Below are 27,030 nucleotides of genomic sequence, written 5' to 3' on the forward strand. Positions count from 1 at the left end.
ATTATACGTATATATATATATATATATATAATATGTGTATATATCTAACGTCATTCTAAGTGTATTTTAATACTAATATATATACTAATATTAATATTAAAATACATTACGTATGACGTTACATATATATATAATATGTATATATATATATATATATATATATATATAATATATAAAAATGCATTTATTTATTTTATAACATGTTTAATATATAATAATAATATTTTTTTACACTACCTACCAGCAGGGGGACTGTCTGATATTTCAGATCCACAGCCAGCTATAGGGGGCCATGTGATCGCTCTTTGAGAGCGATCACATGGCCCCCGGGGGCCTGATTTGCCGGGGGAGGCCTGCCTAGGCTGTCAGGCAGCCCTCCAGAAGAGGATAGCGGCGGAGGTGAGATTTGCCGGGGGAGCGCTGCCTGGGCTGTCAGGCAGCCCTCCAGAAGAGGATCGCGGCGGAGGTGAGTACGCCGGACCTCCAGAGGCTGCAAGCGGCGTTAAGTGGTTAAAGGGATTCTTTAGCGTGATAAACACAAACCTGTATTCCTAGCATTATAGCTCCCTCTGTCTCCCTCCTCCCTTGCGGCCCCAATCAATCCTTTCCTATTGGAATTTCTCTGAAGCTGAATCCGTTATGGGACCTAAAGTCCGATAAGATTCCGGAAGGGCCTCTAGTGGCTGTCTGGGAGACAGTCACTAGAGGCTGACTTAGTGCTGCAATAAAAACATTGCAATGTCTCTGAAACTGCATTGTTTTACATTGCAGCACTAAGGGTCGATAGGGACGCTGGGCCCAGACCACTTCAATGAGTTCCCATAGTGTTCCTTTAAGGGTCAGAGTAGCTAAATGTAAAAGCATAGCTGACTTAGAGAGTTTTTATTGTTTGCTTGTTCTGCCCGTAAATTTAAATTCTCAGTTTCTCACTGAATAACACTGTTAAATGGTTTCCATCCACCGTAACCAAGAGCATTGCACGGTTCCACCAAATGCTTCTCACAGAGAAGCATTTAAATGGACCATTTCACTGGTTCAGAGGGCCGTTTAGGGGGAAGTGCGTTTTTTTTTAGCTGACTTAGATAATTTTTCGAGTTCAGTAATTTTGACCATAAATATGATATTCACTTTGAATTCTCTCTTTAGTGAATAACTTTGTTAAATGGTTACCCCAATCCTTCTTGGTGGAAAGTTTAATTTACTTTAGAATGCACCAGTTGGCATTGCAAACTAGGTCATCCCCCTTTACCCCCGTTATAAGCAGTAAATTAATAATAATAACAACACCAACACTCTGCAAACAATAACTAGTGAAGTGATAAGATAGCTCAACACTCTCATGAGAGATCACCTAACCCTCACATTAAACAGCAATAATAAACACACAGTGAGTGGAGCGTAATATGTACCTTAAATGAAGTACAATATGATAAATGGGGATCTATAAGAAAGGAGTACAAATACAATAATAGAGCAGACCATTTCTTAAAATGAGTGAGAAAGAGCCCAGAATAAGTAATGTGCACTCACAAAGAGAGAGCCACAGAATTTGGCTCTAATGAGTGATGTTTTTGGATCTTTAAGGAAATCCACAGCCCTCTTATGTGTCTTTAAATGGAGAGATGAAGGTGGTCCCCAGTGTTATATAGCAGAGTCATCATGGACAGAGACAAATACCACAGGATATTTAAATGTGCCAACATTTATTGGATAAAAAAGTAATACAAAATAATAATACAAACACAATAAAGTCCATACAATCGTGATCAATTAGTCCAAAACGCGTTTCGCCATGTACTGGCTTTTCTCAGTTGGATAAATGGCTTTCATTTTCACTCTTCTTATATACCCATGAAGACAAAAAGCCTAGAGAAGCATTAGGTGATCCGTAAAGGGGTAACCCTTGTTTATTAATGGGCAACAGAGTGAGAAAAGGTTGCTCAAACCTGTAATTATCAATTAAAACGTAACATTTAATAAATCAGTTAAAACGGTAAATAAGTGTATATTCAAATTATATGGGATGATATGCCATCCTATTAAGAAGCGCCAGATAAAGTAATAATATGGGTAAAGAACGTAAGAAAAAAAGAGAGAGGAAAGGGGAATAAAAATAATAACACTAAGGAAAAATTATATATCCTTCAAGAAGAAAAAAAAAAAACATAGAAGAGCACAGCTGGCCAGGCTATGATCGAAACATAACAAGTAAATCGAAACACTCTATCTGTAATTCACATTGGGAAGTAAATTGTAAGAAAGTGATTTAAAAATTGCAACAGTATCCACTTAAGTTGCACTACCCTTGATACTAAGAATGCTTACCAACGTGAAATGTAATAATAATAGAAAAATAAAACTTCTCAGGATAATGAATCAAAATAAAATTGTTATTTAAGTTTGCAATGAGATTGTGAACTATACTGTGCCTTGGTGGGAAGAAAGAGGATGTGACGAATCCGGTGGATCGACGTGGCGGAAGGGGCGTTCCGGGAAATGAGGCGGAAGCCCAAAGATGCCGATAATTATTCAATTTAATACTAGGTAGGTATATAAGAACACTGAAAATTAAAGCCATTTATCCAACTGAAAAAGCCAGTACATGCCGAAACACATTTTGGACTAATTAAACACGATTGTATGGACTTTATTGTGTTTGCATTATTATTTGTATTACTTTTTTTTATCCAATACATTTTGGCACATTTAAATATCCTGTGGAATTTGCCTCCGTCCATGGTGACCCTGCTACATAACACTGGGGACCACCTTCATCTATCTATTTAAAGACACAGAGTAACCTCTACCTTACACACCTGTCTCTTGCTCTCTCCTATAGGGCAGCTCTTTACGCTCTCCTCCAGCTCTGCTTCACTCCTACCTTAATTGATTGACATTTTCTGTCCTAATGTGTTTTATACCCCACCTCCTATAGACTGTAAGCTTGTTTGAGCAGGGTACTATTCAGCATATCGTTCCTGTAAGTTTTCTTGCAATTGTCCTATTTATCGTTACATCCCACAATAAGCGCTACGGAATCTGTTGGAGCTATATAAATGGCAATAATAATAATAATAACAGAAGAGGGCTGTGGATCTCCCTACAGATCTAAAAGTGTCACTCACTAGAGCCAAGTGAAATTCTGTTACTCTCCCCTTGTGAGTCCATATTACTTATTATGGGCTCGCTCTCACTTATTTTAAGAAATATTCTGCTCTATTACTGTATTTGTACTTCTTTCTTATAGATTCACATTGATCATATGTTACTTCATTTAATGCATATATGAATCTCCACTCACTGTGTCTTTTTTTTTTTTTTTTTGTATTGCAAATTAATAACAATAAACTTGCTTGGAATCCAGCGCCTGAGCTGCTTTCCACGTCTCCATCCGACACAAGCCTTGCACGGTCCTATTAAATGCTTCACAGAGACACATTTTAATGGACCATTTCACAGTTTCAGAGGGCCAGTGAGAGGGGGAGGGGATTTATTTTTAAAGTATAAGAAACAGAAAACAATTAACAGCAATAAAGGGAGTGCATTGTCGTAGAATTGACATTAGTCAGCCCAGACGGATTAATATATTTAGTTAATATATCTTTGTGTGTGTGTCGTTTCAAGCAAGAACATTGTCCATACAGGTTCCTATAACCACCATGACTACTTCAGGGTGCAGAAGTGGTGATGGTGGTTGGGGTAACCCACTAATTTCACTATAATTCAGAATATGGTGTATTACCCCCCCTAATCCCCGTTCCTGGCAGGAAGGCTCTCTAATCCGGCTATTCTGGCAAACAGGTGACAATTCCACACGGCCCCTTTAAATGCACCTCCCTGAAGGGATTGGAGGTGTGTGCCTAACCCGTGACGTCACGCAGGGTTTGACCAATGAACAGGTGAGCTTTACGGAATTGACGGCTTATCCTGAGCAGCGATTGGCTGTAATAACTTGCACGAAGTTTCAGTCAGGGCGTGGCTTGCGGTGAGTGTGCTGTGAATGGGCGGGCTCGCGGGGGGGAGATGTGCTCACGCTGGGCGTGTCAGTGGGCGTTGCTCCGCTGAGTTCCAGGCGCTTGATGGGTGGGGGGGGTGCTGGGATCTGCAGAGAGCGGCTGAGCCGGGCAGAGCTCGCAGGGAGACACGGGCGGCAGGCAGCTCATCGGAGAGACCGGCACAGCCATAGCAATACAGGCCGCTCAGTGACATGACCTCCCGCAGGTAAGGAGAATGGGAATCCTGACAGGTGGAGATTAACCCACATCACCCCCATTCTGCCCCCCACATCACCCCTACTGTGTGATTCAACCCCCACATCACCCCCACTGTGTGATTCTCCCCCACTGTGTGATTCTAACCCCCATCTCTCCCCCACTGTGTGATTCTCCCCCAACATCACCCCCACTGTGTGATTCTAACCCCCACATCACCCCCCACTGTGATTTTCTCCCCCAACATCACCCCCACTGTGTGATTCTCCCCCAACATCACCCCCACTGTGTGATTCTCCCCCAACATCACCCCCACTGTGTGATTCTCCCCCAACATCACCCCCACTGTGTGATTCTCCCCCAACATCACCCCCACTGTGTGATTCTCCCCCAACATCACCCCCACTGTGTGATTCTCCCCCAACATCACCCCCACTGTGTGATTCTCCCCCAACATCACCCCCACTGTGTGATTCTAACCCCCATCTCTCCCCCACTGTGAGATTCTCCCCCCACATCACCCCCACTGTGTGATTCTCCCCCAACATCACCCCCACTGTGTGATTCTAACCCCCATCTCTCCCCCACTGTGAGATTCTCCCCCACATCACCCCCCACTGTGTGATTCTCCCCCCCCCACATCACCCCCAGTGTGTGATTCTCCCCCCCCCACATCACCCCCAGTGTGTGATTCTCCCCCCCCCACATCACCCCCAGTGTGTGATTCTCCCCCCCCACATCACCCCCAGTGTGTGATTCTCCCCCCCCACATCACCCCCAGTGTGTGATTCTCCCCCCCCACATCACCCCCAGTGTGTGATTCTCCCCCCCCACATCACCCCCAGTGTGTGATTCTCCCCCCCCACATCACCCCCAGTGTGTGATTCTCCCCCCCACATCACCCCCAGTGTGTGATTCTCCCCCCCCACATCACCCCCAGTGTGTGATTCTCCCCCCCCACATCACCCCCAGTGTGTGATTCTCCCCCCCCACATCACCCCCAGTGTGTGATTCTCCCCCCCCACATCACCCCCAGTGTGTGATTCTCCCCCCCACATCACCCCCAGTGTGTGATTCTCCCCCCCCACATCACCCCCAGTGTGTGATTCTCCCCCCCACATCACCCCCAGTGTGTGATTCTCCCCCCCCACATCACCCCCAGTGTGTGATTCTCCCCCCCCACATCACCCCCAGTGTGTGATTCTCCCCCCCCACATCACCCCCAGTGTGTGATTCTCCCCCCCCACATCACCCCCAGTGTGTGATTCTCCCCCCCCACATCACCCCCAGTGTGTGATTCTCCCCCCCCACATCACCCCCAGTGTGTGATTCTCCCCCCCCCACATCACCCCCAGTGTGTGATTCTCCCCCCCCCACATCACCCCCAGTGTGTGATTCTCCCCCCCCACATCACCCCCAGTGTGTGATTCTCCCCCCCACATCACCCCCAGTGTGTGATTCTCCCCCCCCACATCACCCCCAGTGTGTGATTCTCCCCCCCCACATCACCCCCAGTGTGTGATTCTCCCCCCCCACATCACCCCCAGTGTGTGATTCTTCCCCCCCCACATCACCCCCAGTGTGTAATTCTTCCCCCCACCCCCAGTGTGTAATTCTTCCCCCCCCCACATCACCCCCAGTGTGTGATTCTTCCCCCCCCCACATCACCCCCAGTGTGGGGTTCACTCGGTTTCCCCCCACTGTGTGCTTCACCCCATCTCCCCCCGCATCACCCCCACTGTGTGCATCACCCCCACTGTGTGCTTCACCCCATCTCCCCCACTGTAGGGTTCACCCCATCTCCCCCACATCACCCCCACTGTGCGGTTCACTCAATCTCCCCCCACAGTGGGATTAACCCCATCTCCTACAACATCACCCCCACTGTGTGATTCACCCCATCTCCTCCACCACATCGCCCCACTGTGTGAGCTTGACCCTCGTCTTCCCTTCTACTGTGTGAGCTTGACCCTCGTCTTCCCTTCTACTGTGTGAGCTTGACCCTCGTCTTCCCTTCTACTGTGTGAGCTTGACCCTCGTCTTCCCTTCTACTGTGTGAGCTTGACCCTCGACTTCCCTTCTACTGTGTGAGCTTGACCCTCGACCTTCCCCTACTGTGTGAGCTTGACCCTCGACCTTCCCCTACTGAGTGAGCTTGACCCTCGACCTTCCCTTAATGTGTGAGCTTGACCCTCGTCCTCCTCCTACTGTGTGAGCTTGACCCTCGTCCTCCTCCTACTGTGTGAGCTTGACCCTCGTCCTCCTCCTACTGTGTGAGCTTGACCCTCGTCCTCCTCCTACTGTGTGAGCTTGACCCTCGTCCTCCTCCTACTGTGTGAGCTTGACCCTCGTCCTCCTCCTACTGTGTGAGCTTGACCCTCGTCCTCCTCCTACTGTGTGAGCTTGACCCTCGTCCTCCTCCTACTGTGTGAGCTTGACCCTCGTCCTCCTCCTACTGTGTGAGCTTGACCCTCGTCCTCCTCCTACTGTGTGAGCTTGACCCTCGTCCTCCTCCTACTGTGTGAGCTTGACCCTCGTCCTCCTCCTACTGTGTGAGCTTGACCCTCGTCCTCCTCCTACTGTGTGAGCTTGACCCTCGTCCTCCTCCTACTGTGTGAGCTTGACCCTCGTCCTCCTCCTACTGTGTGAGCTTGACCCTCGTCCTCCTCCTACTGTGTGAGCTTGACCCTCGTCCTCCTCCTACTGTGTGAGCTTGACCCTCGTCCTCCTCCTACTGTGTGAGCTTGACCCTCGTCCTCCTCCTACTGTGTGAGCTTGACCCTCGTCCTCCTCCTACTGTGTGAGCTTGACCCTCGTCCTCCTCCTACTGTGTGAGCTTGACCCTCGTCCTCCTCCTACTGTGTGAGCTTGACCCTCGTCCTCCTCCTACTGTGTGAGCTTGACCCTCGTCCTCCTCCTACTGTGTGAGCTTGACCCTCGTCCTCCTCCTACTGTGTGAGCTTGACCCTCGTCCTCCTCCTACTGTGTGAGCTTGACCCTCGTCCTCCCCCTACTGTGTGAGCTTGACCCTCGTCCTCCCCCTACTGTGTGAGCTTGACCCTCGTCCTCCCCCTACTGTGTGAGCTTGACCCTCGTCCTCCCCCTACTGTGTGAGCTTGACCCTCGTCCTCCCCCTACTGTGTGAGCTTGACCCTCGTCCTCCCCCTACTGTGTGAGCTTGACCCTCGTCCTCCCCCTACTGTGTGAGCTTGACCCTCGTCCTCCCCCTACTGTGTGAGCTTGACCCTCGTCCTCCCCCTACTGTGTGAGCTTGACCCTCGTCCTCCCCCTACTGTGTGAGCTTGACCCTCGTCCTCCCCCTACTGTGTGAGCTTGACCCTCGTCCTCCCCCTACTGTGTGAGCTTGACCCTCGTCCTCCCCCTACTGTGTGAGCTTGACCCTCGTCCTCCCCCTACTGTGTGAGCTTGACCCTCGTCCTCCCCCTACTGTGTGAGCTTGACCCTCGTCCTCCCCCTACTGTGTGAGCTTGACCCTCGTCCTCCCCCTACTGTGTGAGCTTGACCCTCGTCCTCCCCCTACTGTGTGAGCTTGACCCTCGTCCTCCCCCTACTGTGTGAGCTTGACCCTCGTCCTCTCCTTACTGTGTGAGCTTGACCCTCGTCCTCTCCCTACTGTGTGAGCTTGACCCTCGTCCTCTAAGCTTCATGCCATCTTCACCCCTGTCTCCCTGTCTAAACTTTATTTCTGTCACCCCTGCTCTTTGCTCTCTTCTCAAATGTCCCCACCCTTGTCTTTCTCACTGCTGTAGGCTTCACCCCTGTAACTGCTGCTGTGTGCTGCACACCCCATTTTGTACCAACCCTGTGGTCTATTGTACTCTGCCACCACACTTTCACCCACCCTGTGTATTATCCATTATCCCTGCTACTAAATACCACATTGTAGTGATTTGATAACCAGATTGCAAAAGGTGGTGCTTTGGAAAAATTCTCCACTTCAGTTGTAGCCATCGGTGGCCTTTTTTTTTTTTTTAGCCAACATTGTGCATTTTCAGTATTTTATAGTGCTAAACTTTTAGTCTTGTTTTTTTTTTTTTTTGCATCATCTTTCCTTTTGTAACATTGTATCAGAGATATCATCTTGGTTCAACTTCATCCTTTTTTTCAGACAATCTTTATTTTTAGATTTTCTGGTCATTCTTTCGAAACAATGGAATTTGCATAAAAACTTATTATTATTGTGACATAACTTCATATCTTATTTATTTATTTTTTTCACCCTATTTTTCTTTGAATTGCCACCCGAGTCTGTCTTTTTAACTTTCATTTATTTATTTTACATCTTTCACTTTTCTTTTTCCATTTATGTTGTATTCCATAAGCAGTTTTTTATTTTGTTTGTCCCATCTCCACTTTATTTCTTTACCCAATTCTTCCAATCTCCTAGACCCTAAAAATAAAAAGTTAGAATCTTGAATTATTAAACTCTGTCTTTGTAATTAAGTGTTTGGCCTATCTATGCAGTCAAAACAGTAACTGATTTGATGTGAAATATTATTTACTATACGCCAAAATAGCTGAGCTACAAGAACAGCTGAGTTGGATTATATATTGGCCTCAAATTGGGAATTCCGTTAGACGTTACCAGTTTAAACCTAGGAATACTGGGAGTTAATCAGATCATTTCAAAATGTAGGGCAACAAACTGAATTGGGGAAGCATGGTCTACAATTTCCTGGTTCTATACCCAACCAGTAACATTGTGATAATTAACTAGCAACCTCTGGGTTTTGTGAAATTAGTCTTGTATGCGCATACATACTTCTGCTGGGCTTTTGACGTCTGCTCCTTTTATATATAACTATGGGTGCAAATTATAATCGTTATTGTGGCCGTAAATAAAATGTGACTATTTTCTTTTTCTTAGCTGTACGATATTTATTATAACTTCTTGTGATGTTTAATAGTATGATTTACTTATCCTCCTATATTTCACAAATAACTTTTGAGGTGTGAAAAAAAACAAACCAAAACCATTAAAAACCTGCAACTGGGCACAACTGTCTCGATCCCTGCCAAGCATTGTTACAACAATGAAATGCCAACCGTCATCTATTGGAAAGAAAGATGCCTCAATGTGTTTCAGTTAGATAAAATAAATACTAAATATATGGTGCGCTATAAAGTTGTAATTATGTACTTGTGTTTTCCTTATATCCTATAAAAATAATAATACAACAAATAGTGCAACGATGTTTAAATTATGACCACCACTAATAACATGTGGATTAACACACCAAATACGAAAGGCCACTCAATCAGCGAGGTAGTAATAGAACCCATGCGAACGGTGTATCTAAAACTCAGCGGACTCTTCATGAAATAAGGGAATAAGGGCAGCGGCTTTCCCGGACTCTGTATTTTCCATAAGTATACTTATTATTATTATTTTTTTTTTTATAAATCATCTTATTTTTTTAAGTATATTTATGGAAAAAAAAAAGGTTGTTATACTGGAGCCTGATTATCTTTGATCCAGCCTTCCCGTGGCACGGCGCAACTCATATTTAGAGCATTAATCCACATAGGGTATTAGTGGTGGTTATTAATTAAATGTCATTGCCCTATTTTTATTGTATTCTTATTTCTAAAGGATATAAGGAAAACTACAAGTTGCTGTACAAGTATACAATTAGAAAGACTATGTGTAGTATCCCGTCGTCACTGATCCACAGATTGTTGAATCAGTGACTAGGATAAGGGGTCAGGATGGTGGTACCAGGTCCACCTAAAAATGGGCTTGGACCCTAGTGTTAACATGAACTTTATAGAAGAATAAATGGATTGGGTAGCGTCTCCCCCTTAGAAACTAGAAAAAGGGGGAAGGAAGCTCCCAATCAACCTGGTATAGAGTAAAGAAGGACAGTTATAATGATATACCTGTAGGTGTGTCCAAGTAAGAATAAAGGTATCTAAAAATAAAGCATGCTTATGTTGGGAAACTAGTGAGATATGTGTCCTAGCAAAAACAGTGAGACACTGTAACTTTATTAAATCAACTATAAAGAGGATACAAAATATCAATTCCCAAGGGATGCTTAATTACTGAGAAAATTCCCTGTGGATATATCTTAATGTCCAGCTAAACAATAAGGCCTATTAAGCACTGGAAACTGGGTTTTCGACAGTGGATCCCTCTCTCACTGAGCACTCACCCAGCACTATGCACGAGGGAATCCTTTTTTGATTTACCACTTATTATTTATTTTTTATTTTTTCGTTGTCTCGATTTGTGTTCATGTACTTGCCCTAAGAAGCAGTACTAGTGTAGTAACGGCAGTGTCTATGGGACAGAGCTTAGCAATCGAATAAGGATAGAACACCCACGAAGGTGTTGGGGGGAGTGTATAGGAAAGATTAGAAACAGTGTCTACTTGTGGGAATTCTACCCCTTACTCTACTATTAATCTACCCTTTCACTTATTAACAGTCTCCTGTTTACCCTCCATATTTTTCATATACTCTATCCTGTCATTTTTTGATAGCTTAGAGCCTATCCTTCAGATATTTATTTATGGACACTTTTGTGTCCTTTTCCACACTGTGCAACTCTGTCTCTGTCCCATCTGCTGAACTTCTTTAAGATTTAAAGGTATCACCTTTTACTTTTTGCCTTTCCTCTGTGGATTGTCCAATAGGCACACTTGGAGTTTCCAGTGCTTAATAGGCCTTATTGTTTAGCTGGACATTAAGATATATCCACAGGGAATTTTCTCAGTAATTAAGCATCCCTTGGGAATTGATATTTTGTATCCTCTTTATAGTTGATTTAATAAAGTTACAGTGTCTCACTGTTTTTGCTAGGACACATATCTCACTAGTTTCCCAACATAAGCATGCTTTATTTTTAGATACCTTTATTCTTACTTGGACACACCTACAGGTATATCATTATAACTGTCCTTCTTTACTCTATACCAGGTTGATTGGGAGCTTCCTTCCCCCTTTTTCTAGTTTCTAAGGGGGAGACGCTACCCAATCCATTTATTCTTCTATAAAGTTCAAGTATACAATTACAGTTTTTTTTTTTCTAGCGCACTTTATATATAAAGATTATTTTTTCTTTTTTGTGTTTTAATGTCGACTTTTTGATGGGAGAGTTTAAGTGCTGCATGTCATAGCACTTATTGCACTGTCTTGAATATTTCACGTTGAGTATTTGACACGTTGAGAATCAGCATATAACACTGTTTTTTGTTGAATGTGCATTAGTGACATCCATCACCTTTTTATGGTTGAGATTTGTGTGATCAAACCACTTTTCTTTATATAAAGTTAGTTAATTGCACAGCAGGGGTTTACCCTGGGCAGATTATGCCTATGTGTTTTGTGCGTTATTTGTACTTTGTCAGTGTTCTATGGTCCTGATGAAAATTGAGGCACCTTCTTACAATGATTGTCAAGGAGCCAAAGTAGATGCACCCTGTTGCAGGTTTATTTTATTTTTTTATTTTTTTTATACTCCATACCTCAGAAATATGTATTTGTCAAATATGTGGAAGAATGGGAGATGTGATTGCCAAATTAGCCATCATTGCAAGTTTGGAAGGATATGATTATTACCCTAGTTTACTGTTAAATTTTAGTCATTTTTAGGCATCCATTCCGTGGCTTTAAAGGGACACTACAGGCACCAAAGCAACGTAATCTAAATGAAGTGGTTGTGGTGCCTCCCGGGGCACTCCTACGTCAAGGGCTTAAACTGTCCTCGAATGGTTGAACCCTCAAGTTGCCTTCGGCAGCAATGTCACCTCCCCCCACCCCGAGCGGCGTTCGGCTTCTGAAATTTCAGATTTAGAAAGCGGGCAGGGATGCTGCTGAGAGCGGTCTGCTGTTGCTCTCAGCCAATCAGTGGCTCACCATTCACAAAACTGGCTTGGAAAGAAAACGTGCTGCTCTCAACCAATCAGCAGGTCTCTTGCCTGGCAGCACTCCGCGCTTCCTGAAAGTGACATTTTCACTATGGTGCCAGTTGTGGTGGGACAACAGTGTGGATGAAAACCCCTTCCACCTGAAATAAGTGGATAGTTAATGCAATGTTAAACACATACACACACTAGGCAAGCCATACGACTTGCTTTTACCACAGAAATCTCATTTTAGTATGTGTCTGCTGCATACAACGGCTTCAAAGCAGACACATACTCCAAGCAATCCATGTATAAAGTGGAATTATGAGGCAAAAATGTGGTTCTTTGTTGAGCTCATTTGCATACTTGATTTTGTGTTATGGACATCAAAAGAAAGGCATTTATGTTAATAAAACAATGTATCAATAAGAGCGCACTGAAAGAGGGCCTTAAATTTCAGTGAAACGTACACATAGCACAAATTCTAGGTTTTGGTTTGGATGTTGGACTATTACTTCTGTCTTTAAGGGGTTAAAAAGAAGACTTTGTCTTGTTTTTTTTTTTTTTTTTATGTGTTTATAAGTCTGTGTGCTAAACTATTTCTGATTTTGGAATATATTTTACATTTTTCTAATTTACGAAGATGTTGCTATAATTAGTCTGTAAGTTACTTGAGTTAAATGCAAAAAAAGTAGTAATGGTTTGTTTGATTTTTGCAGGTCACCAGTAATGATCTCACATGTTACATTCTAGTATGCTGTTGTTGGAAAAACACCTTTTCATTTGAGGTGGCAACACAAACTCTGGGCATGATTTACTAAATTGTTAGCGTCAACAACTGTTAAAGTGGCACTCTAAACACCATAACCACATCACTGCTTTGCTCATCATCTCACTGTTAAGAATCAAATCATTTTTCAAATGTTTGACACGTTTGACACCATATGTATTAAATTCCTTAATAATAAAAACCTAAGCAGCAAATCTTAGTCCTGTGTTATGCAGGAGTTAATAAACACACATAACATGTATCTGTTAACATGTGTGTGTATTTGTGAGTCAAGATGTGTGTGTATCTGTGTCAGATACATTAAACACACACACAAATACACATTGGCACATACAAACACCGATATACACACAGACACACACCGGCACATACAAAAAAAATTCGCTTTTTTTTCTGGGGGAAGGGGAGGGGGTTTCCACGATGTTGATACACTATGTAAGAGGGTTCCACAGGAATAATTAATTGGGAACCCCTGGTATATGGCAATAAACATTTTCATTGTAGCACAATGTTGTACAGTATTATCTTCTATAAACGCGCATTACATTCACCAGCAAAAATATTTTTCTGCTTTCATGTTTTAAAAATTAGATTCGAGTAAATATGGTAGCTGAATGGGAGATTTAAAAAAAATATATATTTTATTTAATTTTTTTAAATTTATTTTACATGGCTATTTTGTTGCAAAATGTTTAATTTTGTTGTCATTTGACTTTTTAGGCTATAAACGATACAGGATTATTCACTAAACAGGGAATTCATGAAGAATTGCAAACATACGGTCAGATTTCTCTAAACTAAAAGTTGCAAATCTCTTGCATTTTTCCATAAATTCCTTGCTCCGTGAATACCCCTGTTTCAGTGATATAGCTATCTTTTTTAAGAGCCAGCAGTGCTTTTATTTAAATGGCTCTGGTATGAAAGGGCACGCTAGGATCCGTTCATATCTATGCATCTGGGAATCCCCACCAGTCTGCCAAATCAGAATATGAACACCTAGGAGATACAAGGAAAATACTTGTATCTGCATTTTACAGAAAGCATACAGTATAAACCAGTGGTTCTGTTAGAGCAAACCTTTTAGGTTCAAGTCGCCCTTAATATTTTTTTCTAGGCACCCATAATCAAAATTCCTAGGTTGTATATGTGTACAGCGCAGCAGCATTTACTGGCGCTATAGTGTAATGTACAGTGTTGGTGTTTGAAGGGGTGCTTGTATATAGTTTTAGTGTTTTAATACAGGGGTGTGTTTGTATGTAATGCTAAAGGGACTCTCCAGTGCCAGGAAAACAAACAGTTTTGCGGGCACTGCAGGTCCCCTCTCCCTCCCACCTCCCCCCCCCCCCCCCCCCCCCCAATCCCAAGTTGCTGAAGGGGTTAATATCCCTTCAGTGACTTACCTGTATTCAGCGCCGATGTCCCTCGGCGCTGGTTTAGGGTCCGCCCACGCTCCTCCCCCGCCAATGTCATCCGGCGGGGAGACCTATTGAGCATTCGTGGCTGCCGGCGGGGGAGATAATGCCGCGCATGCACATTAGACCTCCCCATAGGAAAGCATTGAAAATGCAATGCATGAGGACGTCCAGCAACGTTATAGCACAATTTTCATGTGCTATAAACACGGAAGTGCCCTCTAGTGGCTGTCTAGTAGGCAGCCACTAGAGGAGGAGTTAACCCAGCAAGGTGAATATTGAACTTAATGAAAACTGCAATCATTACACTTGCAGGGTTAAGGGTAGTGGGAGTTGGCACCCAGACCACTCCAATGGGCAGAAGTGGTCTGGGTGCCTGGAGTGTCCCTTTAACTTTTAAATACGGATGTACATTTGTGTGAAGTATTTTTGTTTGAGTGAAGGTATGTGTTTGTATATCCTTTTGGTGTTTGAATGCAGTGGTGTGTTTGTATGTAATATTTGTGTTATATTGCAGGAGTGTGTTTTTATGTTGTGCTGGTGTATGACTGCTTGGATGTACCACATACATACTTGCACAGATATACATACACACAAATTCATATAGACACCGACACATACACACACTGACACACACGCGCGCACACACACAAACATTGATACACACACACACACCCAGAGATGCCTCATACACATATGCGCGCACACACAGATGGACACCCTGACACTCACACATAAATGCACTCCCCTGAGATACACACACACACACACACACACACACACACACACACACACACAAAAAAGTCCTCTTGGAAGGATTGAAACGTTGATTGCAGATATTTTTATGCTACTACAATAAACTTTGGACTTTTACAAAACCATGAGTGCAGCCATCTACTTGGATTTTTTTGACACTTTGGCTGTGTATGGCTGGCACCCGGTCACTAAGGGATGCATTAGCGTGAGTGCAGGAATCAATTTGTTTTTTTGTACACACACACACACACACACTCATACACGTGATATTTGTGATCTCTCCAGCCACCCTCCTGTTAGCTTAGCTTATGTGTCCAGAAGGGTGGCTTGGAGTCCTGGTCCTACTGCTGCTGGTGGGAGTAAGGGGTCTGGAGCTTTTTATGCTCCTCTCCCCTCATGCTGCGGCTGTCTCCTCCAGCGCAGTCTCCCTGCATGATTCTGTGAGGAAGTGACAGGCTGTCACTTCCTCCCAGCCAGCCGAAATTACAGGGGCCCTGTCGCGTTCTTAAAGGACCACCGCACCCAACCGGGAAACTGTTCAGCAGTAATGTTTCCCGGTGCTAGAATCATAGCGCCAGAGAAACATTCCGCAGCACACAGTTTGGGAACTGTTGCTATAAACTGTAGTGAGGGACAACAGGAATAGTGAAAATAATTCTGTGATGACATCAGCATTTAATTGCAACTATACTGCAAAGATACAATAATTGCAGCATTTGATCTCTCCCACACCCGGAATATACCCACAACGTAGTGTGCAATATTAGAGCTAATTGAAGCTCTGGAAAGTGTGAGTGTTCTATTGGCACTGTCTTTATTTCTACTGCATTTCTTACAGTATTGTACTCTTGTACATTTCTTTGTTTAAGATTTGTCTCACAATTATCCTCTTCTGTTGATTGTATGTATAATCCTTTTTAATTACTAAGCGCGGCTCACCATTTGTTAGTATTTATCTGCTTTTTATTCACAAGGTGTGGGAACTCCTTGCAGGTGGACTACTGCTATTTGTGATAAGAGAACACTATACACAATTTTTTTTATTTATTTTTTTGTACCCTCCACACATGGGCTGCCAGCACTAGACAGGAGTAAAAGGATGCCTAACCAAGTCTTTGTCCCAGGCTTAGATTGTCTAACATCGCCATTATTGGGACATTACGAAACAACTGAAGCTTAGCTTGACCATTGCGTATGAGATGCCATATTTTAAATTAGTCATTCTAAAACTGCTACTGTCTTAGTAAAGTGGGTATATTAAAATCTCTCCACTGGCGGTGTCCAAACACTTCCTGTCTGTGATAGGTGGGTGATTGAGATTTCTGTGAAGGTCTATTCTCTACTTAACCATATTTCTCTGTTCTGGCCAACACACCTACTATGTGAGCCAGCCACAGATGGCTTAAATACTGCAAGTAAAGAACCCACAAGTAGACCGGTAACATCCTCCAAAATACAGCCTTATCTCGGAAACAGGTCACAAAGCATGGTTTCAGCTTAACGCTATTTCTGTATGGTCTATTGCTCTAGGTATCCACGAACCTAAATGAGGCCAGTCTCACAGAAATCGCCAAACTCTTTGCATTAGAAATCAAAAACAATTTGTTTGAAGACAAATCTGCCTTATCGTTTTGAGATAAAATAAATTGGTTTTCCCTTGACGTAGCAACCTTCCTATACACTTTTTTTTATATTTAAAGGCTTTGTGACTAATTATATAATTTGTAAAGCATGCAGGAGAAAGGCTCAGAGAATGACGGACTTGCATGGCAGGAAGGCAGATCAAGGTTGAATTGGTAAAGGGCCCCATATTCACTAGACAATAAAATATATTTATGTGGTGTCTTGCTGAAGAAACCCACGTTGAGGGTTATATATTTATTTATTTATTCATTCTCTTTTCTGGAATAAATGTTTCATAAAGCCATGAAACCATTATTCTTCATATTTGAGTTGAGTTTTTACAAGATATCTGAAATATGAGTAACTGTGTCAATAGGAGAATAGAAGTATTGTTAATACAGGCTTTATAGTTTGCAGTCGCTTTTTGGCCATATTTTATTATTGAAGATGACTATTAAAGGGCTATTTCGAGCATCTTATTAAGCCAAGGGTGCCCATAATGTAAAATTACAAATCTGATGATGCTCTGGCAGGGTTAAGTATTTACAAATTGGTGTGGGATCTACCTTGTCGACACTTCAGTTAAAGGTACACTATACATACATGTTTGTATTCATGACCGTGGAGACACTGAATGTCAGTCACACTGTGCAGCACTAACCCAGGAAGCACCTCCAGTTACCATCTGAGAAGTGGCCACTGGAGGTATCCCTAGGGGGCAATATAAACACTGCAAAATGCCTGCGGGGACTGAATATACTCATCAGAACAACTCCATTATGCTTTAGTTGTTCTGGTGACTATAGTGCCCCTTTAACAAGCCATGTTTCTAGATTAGATTACTTATAAAACACGGGTTTCGGTCAGAGTAATCCTTTCTGAGGTGATCTGCCTATCCCCAAACAAGTAAAAAAAATTTTAAGCCCTATCCTTCTCGGCTCATGTCACTCCCCCCTCGCCGCAGTGGAGGCAGGTCATAAAAGATAGGCTGTGGGACCCCCACACCACGTCACTTTTCAAGACCCCAATTTTGCACAGAACTGGCTTTGGTCCTGGGCTGGCCATTGACACTATTATTTCCACCCCCCCCCCATACTTTCCATAGCATTGGCTTATAGGTCAAGCAGATTCATGGTTCTGGCACCCCTTGGCTAACCAATGTGCCTTAGGCAGGCGCCTAGAGTTACCTTATGGTTAATCCTGCTCTGATTTTAGGGGTTAATCTCTGTTCAGCATTTAAAAGCAAAACACTATACATACAGACTCCAGGCACCATGACCACGTAAAATCAAAGAGGTGGTTATGGTATTTGGAGTAACTCTTTAACGTCCCTGTCTCTCTCTTTAGTCTATGAATTACTGCTATGAGTCTTTACACACTGTGTGACTGTATTGCTTCTTTCTGACTATATAGAAGAGCATGTATGGCATATTTTCAGTGCCTTTGTAAAAGTTCTAATATATGGTTTTTAATTTAATCTGATACACATTCATATTTTTCGCACTAAATAAAAAAAAAATAGTTTTCCTTGAATGATAATAAAAAAATGTCTTCTTTTTACAATTCATTTTATAACTTTCTGTAAAATGGAAATACTGTTATCACAAAGGGCAATAAAATACACATTTAAGTAATTTCCCCATCACCTTGTAACCATGGAAACCCAGAATGAAGGCTTTTGTGGCCGCTGTGTTAACATGTGATGTATTTTTAGATTGGAAACTGATCGCGCGTCCACTGTATAGCGGGAAAAAAAAAAGTTGTTTTTTATATAATTCGATATACAAGATCTTTGTTTATTACTTTAAAACTTTTTAGATTTAGTAATGTAATGCAAAAGCATAATATGATAAACCACCTACGTAAACAACTCCTATTTAAAGTAATATTTCAAAATAAGAAATTAAAGGTTCTTAGCTCTTCGATAGGAAGAACTATGTAGACAGAGATATGAAATAAATGGGAACAATGTCTAATCAGGCAACTCCAATTTCTGCTTTTGTATAACTTCCATAATCGGTTGCCTATTTGTGCCTGGAGCCATAAGCAAAATAAAAAGTCATAGTGTCATAAGGGTGGTAGGTGATATGCCTTGGGCATTCATGCTATTAACTGGATTTAATAATGATTCAGAATTTTAAACGGTTACTCCAACCAAAAACTAGTGTTTAAAGAAAATGCTGATTTTGGTTGGAGTAACCCTTCCAATCCCAGGATAGTTAAAATAAATTGTAAAATGAAGAAAAATGTTCTGCTAATGTCACCCCCCCCCTCACAGCTGGGCGAGGGATGTACATTGAGGTGGTGGGCAGTGCCACCATTGTCTGTTGCTGGCATGCTGTAGTTCCAACGACACACCAAATATGCACAGAATTGATATTAACCAGCCCGTAACTCTTGCTGCGGGCGATGGAGTCACACATCAGCAGAGGGGTTAAATATTCTATGTGTAGCGTTTCATAGCAAAACGCTGCACATAGATTCCAGGCACAATGACCACTTCAAGTTACCTAAGTGGTCATGGTGCTTGGCGCAATCGTTTAAATCCCTTTACCAATTTGACTGTTTTGGTTGCTTGTTGCTGTTAGCAGGTTTGTTACAAGTTATCTTGGGTGTGTGTTTTCATTTTCTAAATACATCTGCTGGCCTACCCTTTCTTTGAGGGGGTGGTTATCTTTAAATCCATTTTAGTCCGAAGCACTGCTAACCAGACCAAGAACCTTGCAACAAGAACAAGTGTATGAATCATGACCATTGATGATTTTTTTTTTTTTTTTTAATATATATTTATTTTTTTTCATTTCCCACCATCTTCATAGAAACTGATTTAAAAAAAAAAAAAAAGTTTTAAATATTTTTATAAACATGTCTGTATTACAAATAGTGCGGAAGGAATACCTTTGTGTCCTGTAGGGTGACTTGCTTGCTGTCCTAGCTGAGGCTGATGGGAGTGAGCATGGAGTAGCCGCTCACGCTAGCTTCTCCCTCCACTCCACCTATGCGGCTCTCTCTCTGTGAAGCTGGGAGGAAGTGACAGGCTGACAAAACTTCCTCCCTGCCGACTGGTAGTCTGCTCTTAAAGGGCCGACACCTCACCAGCCCCTGTCTTTAAGGGTATGAGGGAGGGGGGCACAAATCATATATAATATCCTGGTAATCAACACACACAATCTGATATACATTGTGTGTGATTTCTGGGATATTATAAGTGTTCTGCGGGTGTCAGGGAGCCCCGTGTAAAATGCGGGAGTCTCCCGGAACTACCACGAGACTTGTGATGTCTGTTGGAATAAGTAAAATGGTCTTAAGACTATAACTAAAAAAACAAACCTTAAAACGATAAGAAAAACAAATAATATACAAAATTTAGCATGCCCGTAAACATAAAGTTAAAGATGCAAAAACATGATTTAAAACGTATATATAAATACACTTATGTGCACTCTAAACCTATGTTAAGCTTGATAATTATTGGCTTACAAGGCCCATTTAAACAGTAGATATACCCAGTGGCGTACTAAGGGGGGGGCGGGGGGGGCGGTCCGCCCCGGGTGCCATCCAGTAGGGGGGTGCCACACTCTGACCCTCCTGCTGGTTGTCCTCTCCCTCGCGGCTCAGGTGCTCAGTGAGTGAGTCAGAACACAGGGAGGGGATTCCCAGCCTGCGCCATCACTGAGCACCAGGGAGGGGATTCCCAGCCTGTGTTCTGAGTCATCACTGAGCCCCAGGGATGCTGTTATGGAGTGTGCCAGCAGGGGGCGCAGAGCCTGTATTCGGACAGGTTTCTCCCCTGCGGCCACTCTGCCTGCACCTCCTGCACTGCCTGACCCTGGGCTGGGATGAAGAGAGACAGCCCCTGAATCACGGTAAAATAATATTTTTTTGTAAATTCACCCTCACACCCTCCCTCAGCCACCCTGTCACCCCCATCAGTCAGCCTCTCACCCCCTCCCTCAGACACCCTCTCACCCCCTCCCTCAGCCCCCCTCCCTCAGCCCCCCTCTCACCCCCTCCCTCAGCCCCCCTCTCACCCCCTCCCTCAGCCACCTTCTCACCCCCTCCCTCAGTCACCCTTTCACCCCCTCCCTCAGTCACCCTGTCACCCCATCAGTCAGCCTCTCACCCTCCCCCCCTCAGTCACCCTCTCACCCCCCATCAGTCAGCCTCTCACCCTCTCCCTCAGTCACCCTGTCACCCCCCATCAGTCACCTTCTCATCCCCTCCCTCAGTCACCCTGTCACCCCCTCCCTCAGTCACCCCCTCCCTCAGTCACCCTGTCACCCCTCCCTCAGTCACCCTGTCACCCCCTCCCTCAGTCACCCTGTCACCCCCTCCCTCAGTCACCCTGTCACCCCCTCCCTCAGTCACCCTCTCACCCCCTCCCTCAGTCACCCTCTCACCCCCTCCCTCAGTCACCCTCTCACCCCCTCCCTCAGTCACCCTGTCACCCCCTCCCTCAGTCACCCTCTCACTCCCTCCCTCAGTCACCCTCTCACCCCCTCCCTCAGTCACCCTCTCACCCCCACCCCCAGTCACCCTGTCACCCCCTCCCTCAGTCACCCTCTCACCCCCTCCCTCAGTCACCCTCTCACCCCCACCCCCAGTCACCCTCTCACCCCCACCCCCAGTCACCCTGTCACCCCCTCCCTCAGTCACCCTCTCACCCCCTCCCTCAGTCACCCTCTCACCCCCTCCCTCAGTCACCCTCTCACCCCCTCCCTCAGTCACCCTCTCACCCCCTCCCTCAGTCACCCTCTCACCCCCTCCCTCAGTCACCCTCTCACCCCCTCCCTCAGTCACCCTCTCACCCCCCCCTCAGTCACCCTCTCACCCCCCCCTCAGTCACCCTCTCATCCCCCCCCTCAGTCACCCTCTCATCCCCCCCCTCAGTCACCCTGTCACCCCCTCCCTCAGTCACCCTCTCACTCCCTCCCTCAGTCACCCTGTCACCCCCATCAGTCACCCTGTCACCCCCCCTTAGTAACCCTGTCACCTGCCCTCAGTCACCCTCTCACCCCCTCCCTCAGTCACCCTCTCACCCCCTCCCTCAGTCACCCTGTCACCCATCCTTAGCCACCCTCTCGCCCAACCCTCAGTCACCCTCTCACCCCCCTCACCCCTCCAGTCACCCTCTCACCCCCTCCCTCAGTCACCCTCTCACCCTCTCACCCCCTCCCTCAGTCACCCTGTCACCCACCCTTAGCCACCCTCTCACCCCCACCCTCAGTAACCCTGTCACCCCTTCCCTCAGTCACCCCCTCCCTCAGTCACCCTCTCACCCCCTCCCTCAGTCACCCTGTCACCCCCCCTGACACCACCCTCAGCCACCCTCTCACCCCCACCCTCAGTCACCCTGTCACCCCCCCCACTCAGTCACCCTCTCACCCTTCCTCAGTCACTCTGTCACCAGTCAGCCCCTCCCTCAGTCACTCTGTCAACCCCCTCAGTCACCCTGTCACCCCCCCTCAGTCACTCTGTCACCAGTCACCCCCCTCAGTCACCCTGTCACCTCCCCTCAGTCACTCTGTCACCAGTCACCCCTCTCAGTCACCCTGTCACCCCCTCAGTCACTCTGCCACCAGTCACCCCCTCCCTCAGTCACCCCTCTGTCACCAATCAGCCCCTCCCTCAGTCACTCTGTCAACCCCCTCAGTCACTCTGTCACCAGTCACCCCCCTCAGTCACTCTGTCACCCCCCTCAGTCACTCTGTCATCAGTCACCCTGTCACCAGTCACACCCTCCCTCAGTCACCCTGTCACCCCATCACTCTGTCATCCCCCCAGTCACCCCCCTCTGTCACCAGTCACCCCCTCCCTCAGTCACTCTGTCACCAGTCACCCCCTCCCTCAGTCACCCTCTCACCCTGTCGCCCCCTCCCTCAGTCACCAGTCACCCCCTCCCTCAGTCACTCTGTCACCCCCTCCCTCAGTCACTCTGTCACCCCCTCCCTCAGTCACCAGTCACCTCCTCCCTCAGTCACCAGTCACCCCCTCCCTCTGTCACCCTCTCTCTGTCACCAGTCAGCCCCCTCAGTCAATCTGTCAGTCACCCCCTCCCTCAGTCACCCTGTTACCCCCTCCCTCAGTCACTCTGTCACTAACCACCCCCTCAATCTGCGACCTGTCATCCCCTCACTCTGCCACCTGTCATCCCCTCACTCACTCTGCCACCTGTCACTCCCTCCTTCCCTCACTCTGCCACCTGTCACTCCCTCTTTTCCTCACTCTGTTATGTGTCACTCCCTCCCACGCTCTGTCAGCCCCTCCCTCCTACGCTCTGCCACCTGTCCCCGCCTCACTCTGCCATCCCTATCCCACCCCACACTATGTATCTTACCCATACTACATCCCTAATACCCCACACAATGTGTCTTACCCATACTACATCCCTATCACCCCACACTATGTGTCTTACCCATACTACATCTCTATCCCCCCCACACTATGTGCCCTACACCAGGTCTGTCTCCTAAATTACTATCAATAAAGATTTGTATCAGGACAAGTAGATTGTCACAGCAGACAAGTAGATTGGACAAACACCCCTGCCCTGCCATATACACCCCCGCCTTGTCATAATACCCTCCCTGCCATATACACCCCTGCCTTGTCATAATACCCTCCCTGCTATAAACCCACTACCTGGTCATAATTCCCACCCTGGCATATACCCCTTTAACATGTCATATAATACCCACATTGTCATAATATCCTCCCTGCTATATACCTCCACCTTATCATAATACACACCCTGCCATACACCTCTGCCTTGACATAATATCCTCTCTTCCATATAACACCCAATCCCATTGTTCCCACCCGTGACATAAAACACCATATACTCACCACCTCACCTGCAATCACCTCCTTAAATCCACTGTGTGCAATGGCACACACTGTCATAGTATCCACCACACTGTCCCACCCTGCCATATACCTTTCTCCTGCTAGTAATACTCGCCCACTTACATATACATCCACGTTGTCACATTCCCCCCAGACAGGTAGGACAGATATATACTGGGAGACAGTGAGATTAAACATTTTTATGGACCATATAGGAGTTTGTGTACGCCCTGCAGTAAGCCGGCAGCCGGGGTATGACATCATCCTGGCATCGGCATCACTACTGGTCGTGCAAGTGAGCTGTGAAGGAAGAGCACAGAGATCCCAGCTCAGCAGCAACCGCTAGTCACTCCCAGAGTAAGGTAGGGAGGTTGGTTGGACCTCTTAATAACTAAATGCGTGTGTATATCTGTGGTTGTGTATATGTTTAGTAGATAGCTCCTAATTTGGTGTCCTTAAATATGTCAATCCCACATAAGGATAACAAATAAGTGAGTTATCTACTAAACAACCTAAAGATTAAAATTAAGAAAAAGGCTTTTTAAATGTTGATCTTTTAGCTGTCTAGTAGAGAATTCCCTAAATTGGTGCCCTTATGTGAGATTCCATATGTAAAGATACCAAATTAGGGTGCTGTTTAGCAGATAGCTCCCTTATTTGGTGTCCTTAAATATGGCAATCCCACAAAAGGATAAGAAATAGGGGAGTTACCTGCTAAACAAAGATCAAAGTTAAGAGGTGTCAGCCATCCCAGAAATCTAGGTGGCTAATGTGAATTCTATGCAAATGTGTTGTCTAATGCCAGCATGCACAACATGCTGTCGTCAGACAGCCAATGGCAGCACATTACCCCATTACCTAGTGAAAATTATTAATGCTCCCAGCCCCCACTGTTTATGTGCCTCCCCTATATATTGTTCCTAGAGTCACCACTGCTTCAGGGGCCCAGTTGTGCACTGTGGTGCTTTAATGGTGCGACCAGGCTTCTGTAATAATATAATGGCAGTCCTGGGGGAAGTGAAATTCAGTCACTTCCTCCCAGCTAACACTGAGACACGCAGGATGGAGGGTGGCACTGATTGGGAGAGAACTAGAGCCCAACTCCCAACAGCCTCAGCCAGCAGGTACTAAACAGGAGGATGGCATTGTGTATCTGTATGTGTGTCTGTGTAGTTGCATGTGTGTCTCTGTATCTGTTTGTGACTGTGTGTCGTATCTGCATGTGTGTCAGTGTGTGTATATATCTGCATACATCTCATCATCTTGCCAACACTACACACAAACACATCCCTGCATTCCAGTGTAAACACTACATACACACCTCTGTATTAAAACATCACCATTATATATAACCACACCACTGCATCTCGCCAACACTACACACAAAAGCATGCCTGCATTAAAATGCCAACACTACATACAAACACACCCCTACATTCACTCACACTTACTCCATACAAAAGCATGCTTACATTGAAACATGCAAGCACTGCTCAATGCTACATACATTAAAAAAATTGTTGGTGTATTTTACATTTTAAAGTGCAGGGGGGAGGAGGGGGTGCCAAAACTAGGACCCGCCCCGGGTACCATTTGCTCTAGGTACGCCCCTGGATATACCCCATATATAATCTCTAAAAACCGCTTGCAAAAGTTGCAGTTCTGCCTTTGCAATCCCTCCCTTTCTAACCCCGCCAGATTTTATGTGGATTTCCAATCAGACTTCCCAATGCAGCTGAATGAGAAGTCTTTGCAATGCAGGTGCTGTGAGCTGTCGCTGCCTCCTGAGTTTAGCTTCACTGAGCTAACCAAACCAGGAAGTTACAGAACCTCATGTCTGCATGAAAGTCAAGGAGGTGTAACCAGCAGTGTTAATTTTGCCGCCTAGCAATTTTAGTCCACTAAAATTTTTGAGATTTAGTCGACTAAAACTAAAATCACTCAAATGACTAAAATACCACTAAAACTATTTTTTTTTTTTTTTCCATATTAAGACTATGACTAGATTGAAATTTGCCACCATAATGAACACTGCACAGGGGGCTGTGGAAGTGGCAAAAGAGACAGACACGGGCTTGGGAGAGAGACACCTAGAGGGGCTGTGAGGACACAAAGCGACACAGAGGGGTTGTGGAAGGGGCAGAAAGAGGCTTTAACTAAACCGGTTAGATTTTAGTTGTGTGAACTAAAAATTACTGGAGAATCAATCAACTCAAATCTACTGGAGTTTTAGTTGACTAAAACAAACAATTCAGATGACAAAAACTAAACTAGATATTTATGCCTACATTTTTGTAATTGATGTTGGTTGCATTGGCATGTTGTGGTTAGTATGGTTACTAGATGTAGTTGCACAAGCTGCTAGTAGAATGTTTCCAGGTGAATCTCACCCTTTGTATCTGAATTATTTTTTTTGCTTTCTTAAAATTCTCCTTGCATGTTAATAGCTAGTGGGCGTCTTGTGGCTTTCACACCGTTTTAGTTTTTACACAATGTGAAAGTTGAAATGGTGTACATTTTCCGCAGATACAGCAATTCCGCTGGAAAATCTCTCCTCTTCTCTCCTCTCCTCTCCTCTCCTCTGGATATCGACTTGAAATATTTCAAACATGTATTACCTGATTTGACAAGAGACTACATAGTGTGAAATCTGCACACCCAAGATTGTACATCTTTCCAGGCAAATTCAATACTCATTGCAAGTTACGTTCTATAAATGGGAAGGTAAAGATTACTCTTGGTCCCTCCTCAGTTGCACCACTGTTACAATGCATGCTCCAGGCGGTCCTTCCAGTGTATAGTTTCTACTTTGTATATTTTTGAAGCCAGTACATAACTCCCTGGGGCAAGCACCATTCCTTGAAGGAATACCAGCCCTCCCAACTATCTCGAATTTGGCAGGACAGTACTGACTTTAGGTCATGGTGGCGCCTGCAAAGGACAAGTTCATGTTGGTAGAACTGTACTTTCCCTGTTGTGCCCCCCCTGACCACCAGACCCCCAGCAGCGATGTCACTGTCGGGTGTCTTTGCAAATGGTAAAAAGTCCCTAATGGTGACAGTGCCTCTTTAACCCCTTAAGGACCAAACTTCTGGAATAAAAGGGAATCGTGACATGTCACACATGTCATGTGTCCTTAAGGGGTTAAGGATACATTGCTGATATTGTTAAAATTTCAATAAAAATAAAAGAATATTATACTGGACCCAAATAAGGCCTCAAATTAATATTGTTTAATGTTTCCAAATTATTTATTGACTGGCTAAATTTTTAAGTGATGTTTTCAACATATTAATAAAAAAAATTTTGTTTTTATTTTTCATTCCAAAGGTTTTTTATTAAGCGTGCATGGACAATTTACAAGCAAGTTTAAGTCATAGTTTTTACATACAGCAGAAAAGGTAAATATGTGTATCAAGAGCAATCTGTAGCTTTACAATTATCCGGTATAGCACATTAGTTGATAACATAAAACAGAAAATAATGAGGCTACAGCACAGTTAACCTGAGTATGTCTTCGT

At 44.7% G+C, this 27,030-nt stretch overlaps 1 protein-coding gene across 2 annotated transcripts in view; it reads left to right on the plus strand.

Moving 5' to 3' along the window:
* Window positions 1–4,098: 4,098 nt before the first annotated feature.
* Window positions 4,099–27,030, plus strand: part of LOC134578043 (tyrosine-protein phosphatase non-receptor type 11-like) — a 97,696-nt gene continuing 74,764 nt past the window's right edge. For both annotated transcript variants that reach the window (XM_063437013.1, XM_063437014.1), the window contains exon 1: window positions 4,099–4,221. In XM_063437013.1, the coding sequence (XP_063293083.1) occupies window positions 4,208–4,221 (14 nt within the window). In that variant the 5' untranslated portion in view covers window positions 4,099–4,207. The remainder of the gene's footprint in view (window positions 4,222–27,030) is intronic.

This window comes from Pelobates fuscus, chromosome 11, assembly GCF_036172605.1.
Source record: "Pelobates fuscus isolate aPelFus1 chromosome 11, aPelFus1.pri, whole genome shotgun sequence".
Lineage (NCBI taxonomy): Eukaryota > Metazoa > Chordata > Amphibia > Anura > Pelobatidae > Pelobates > Pelobates fuscus.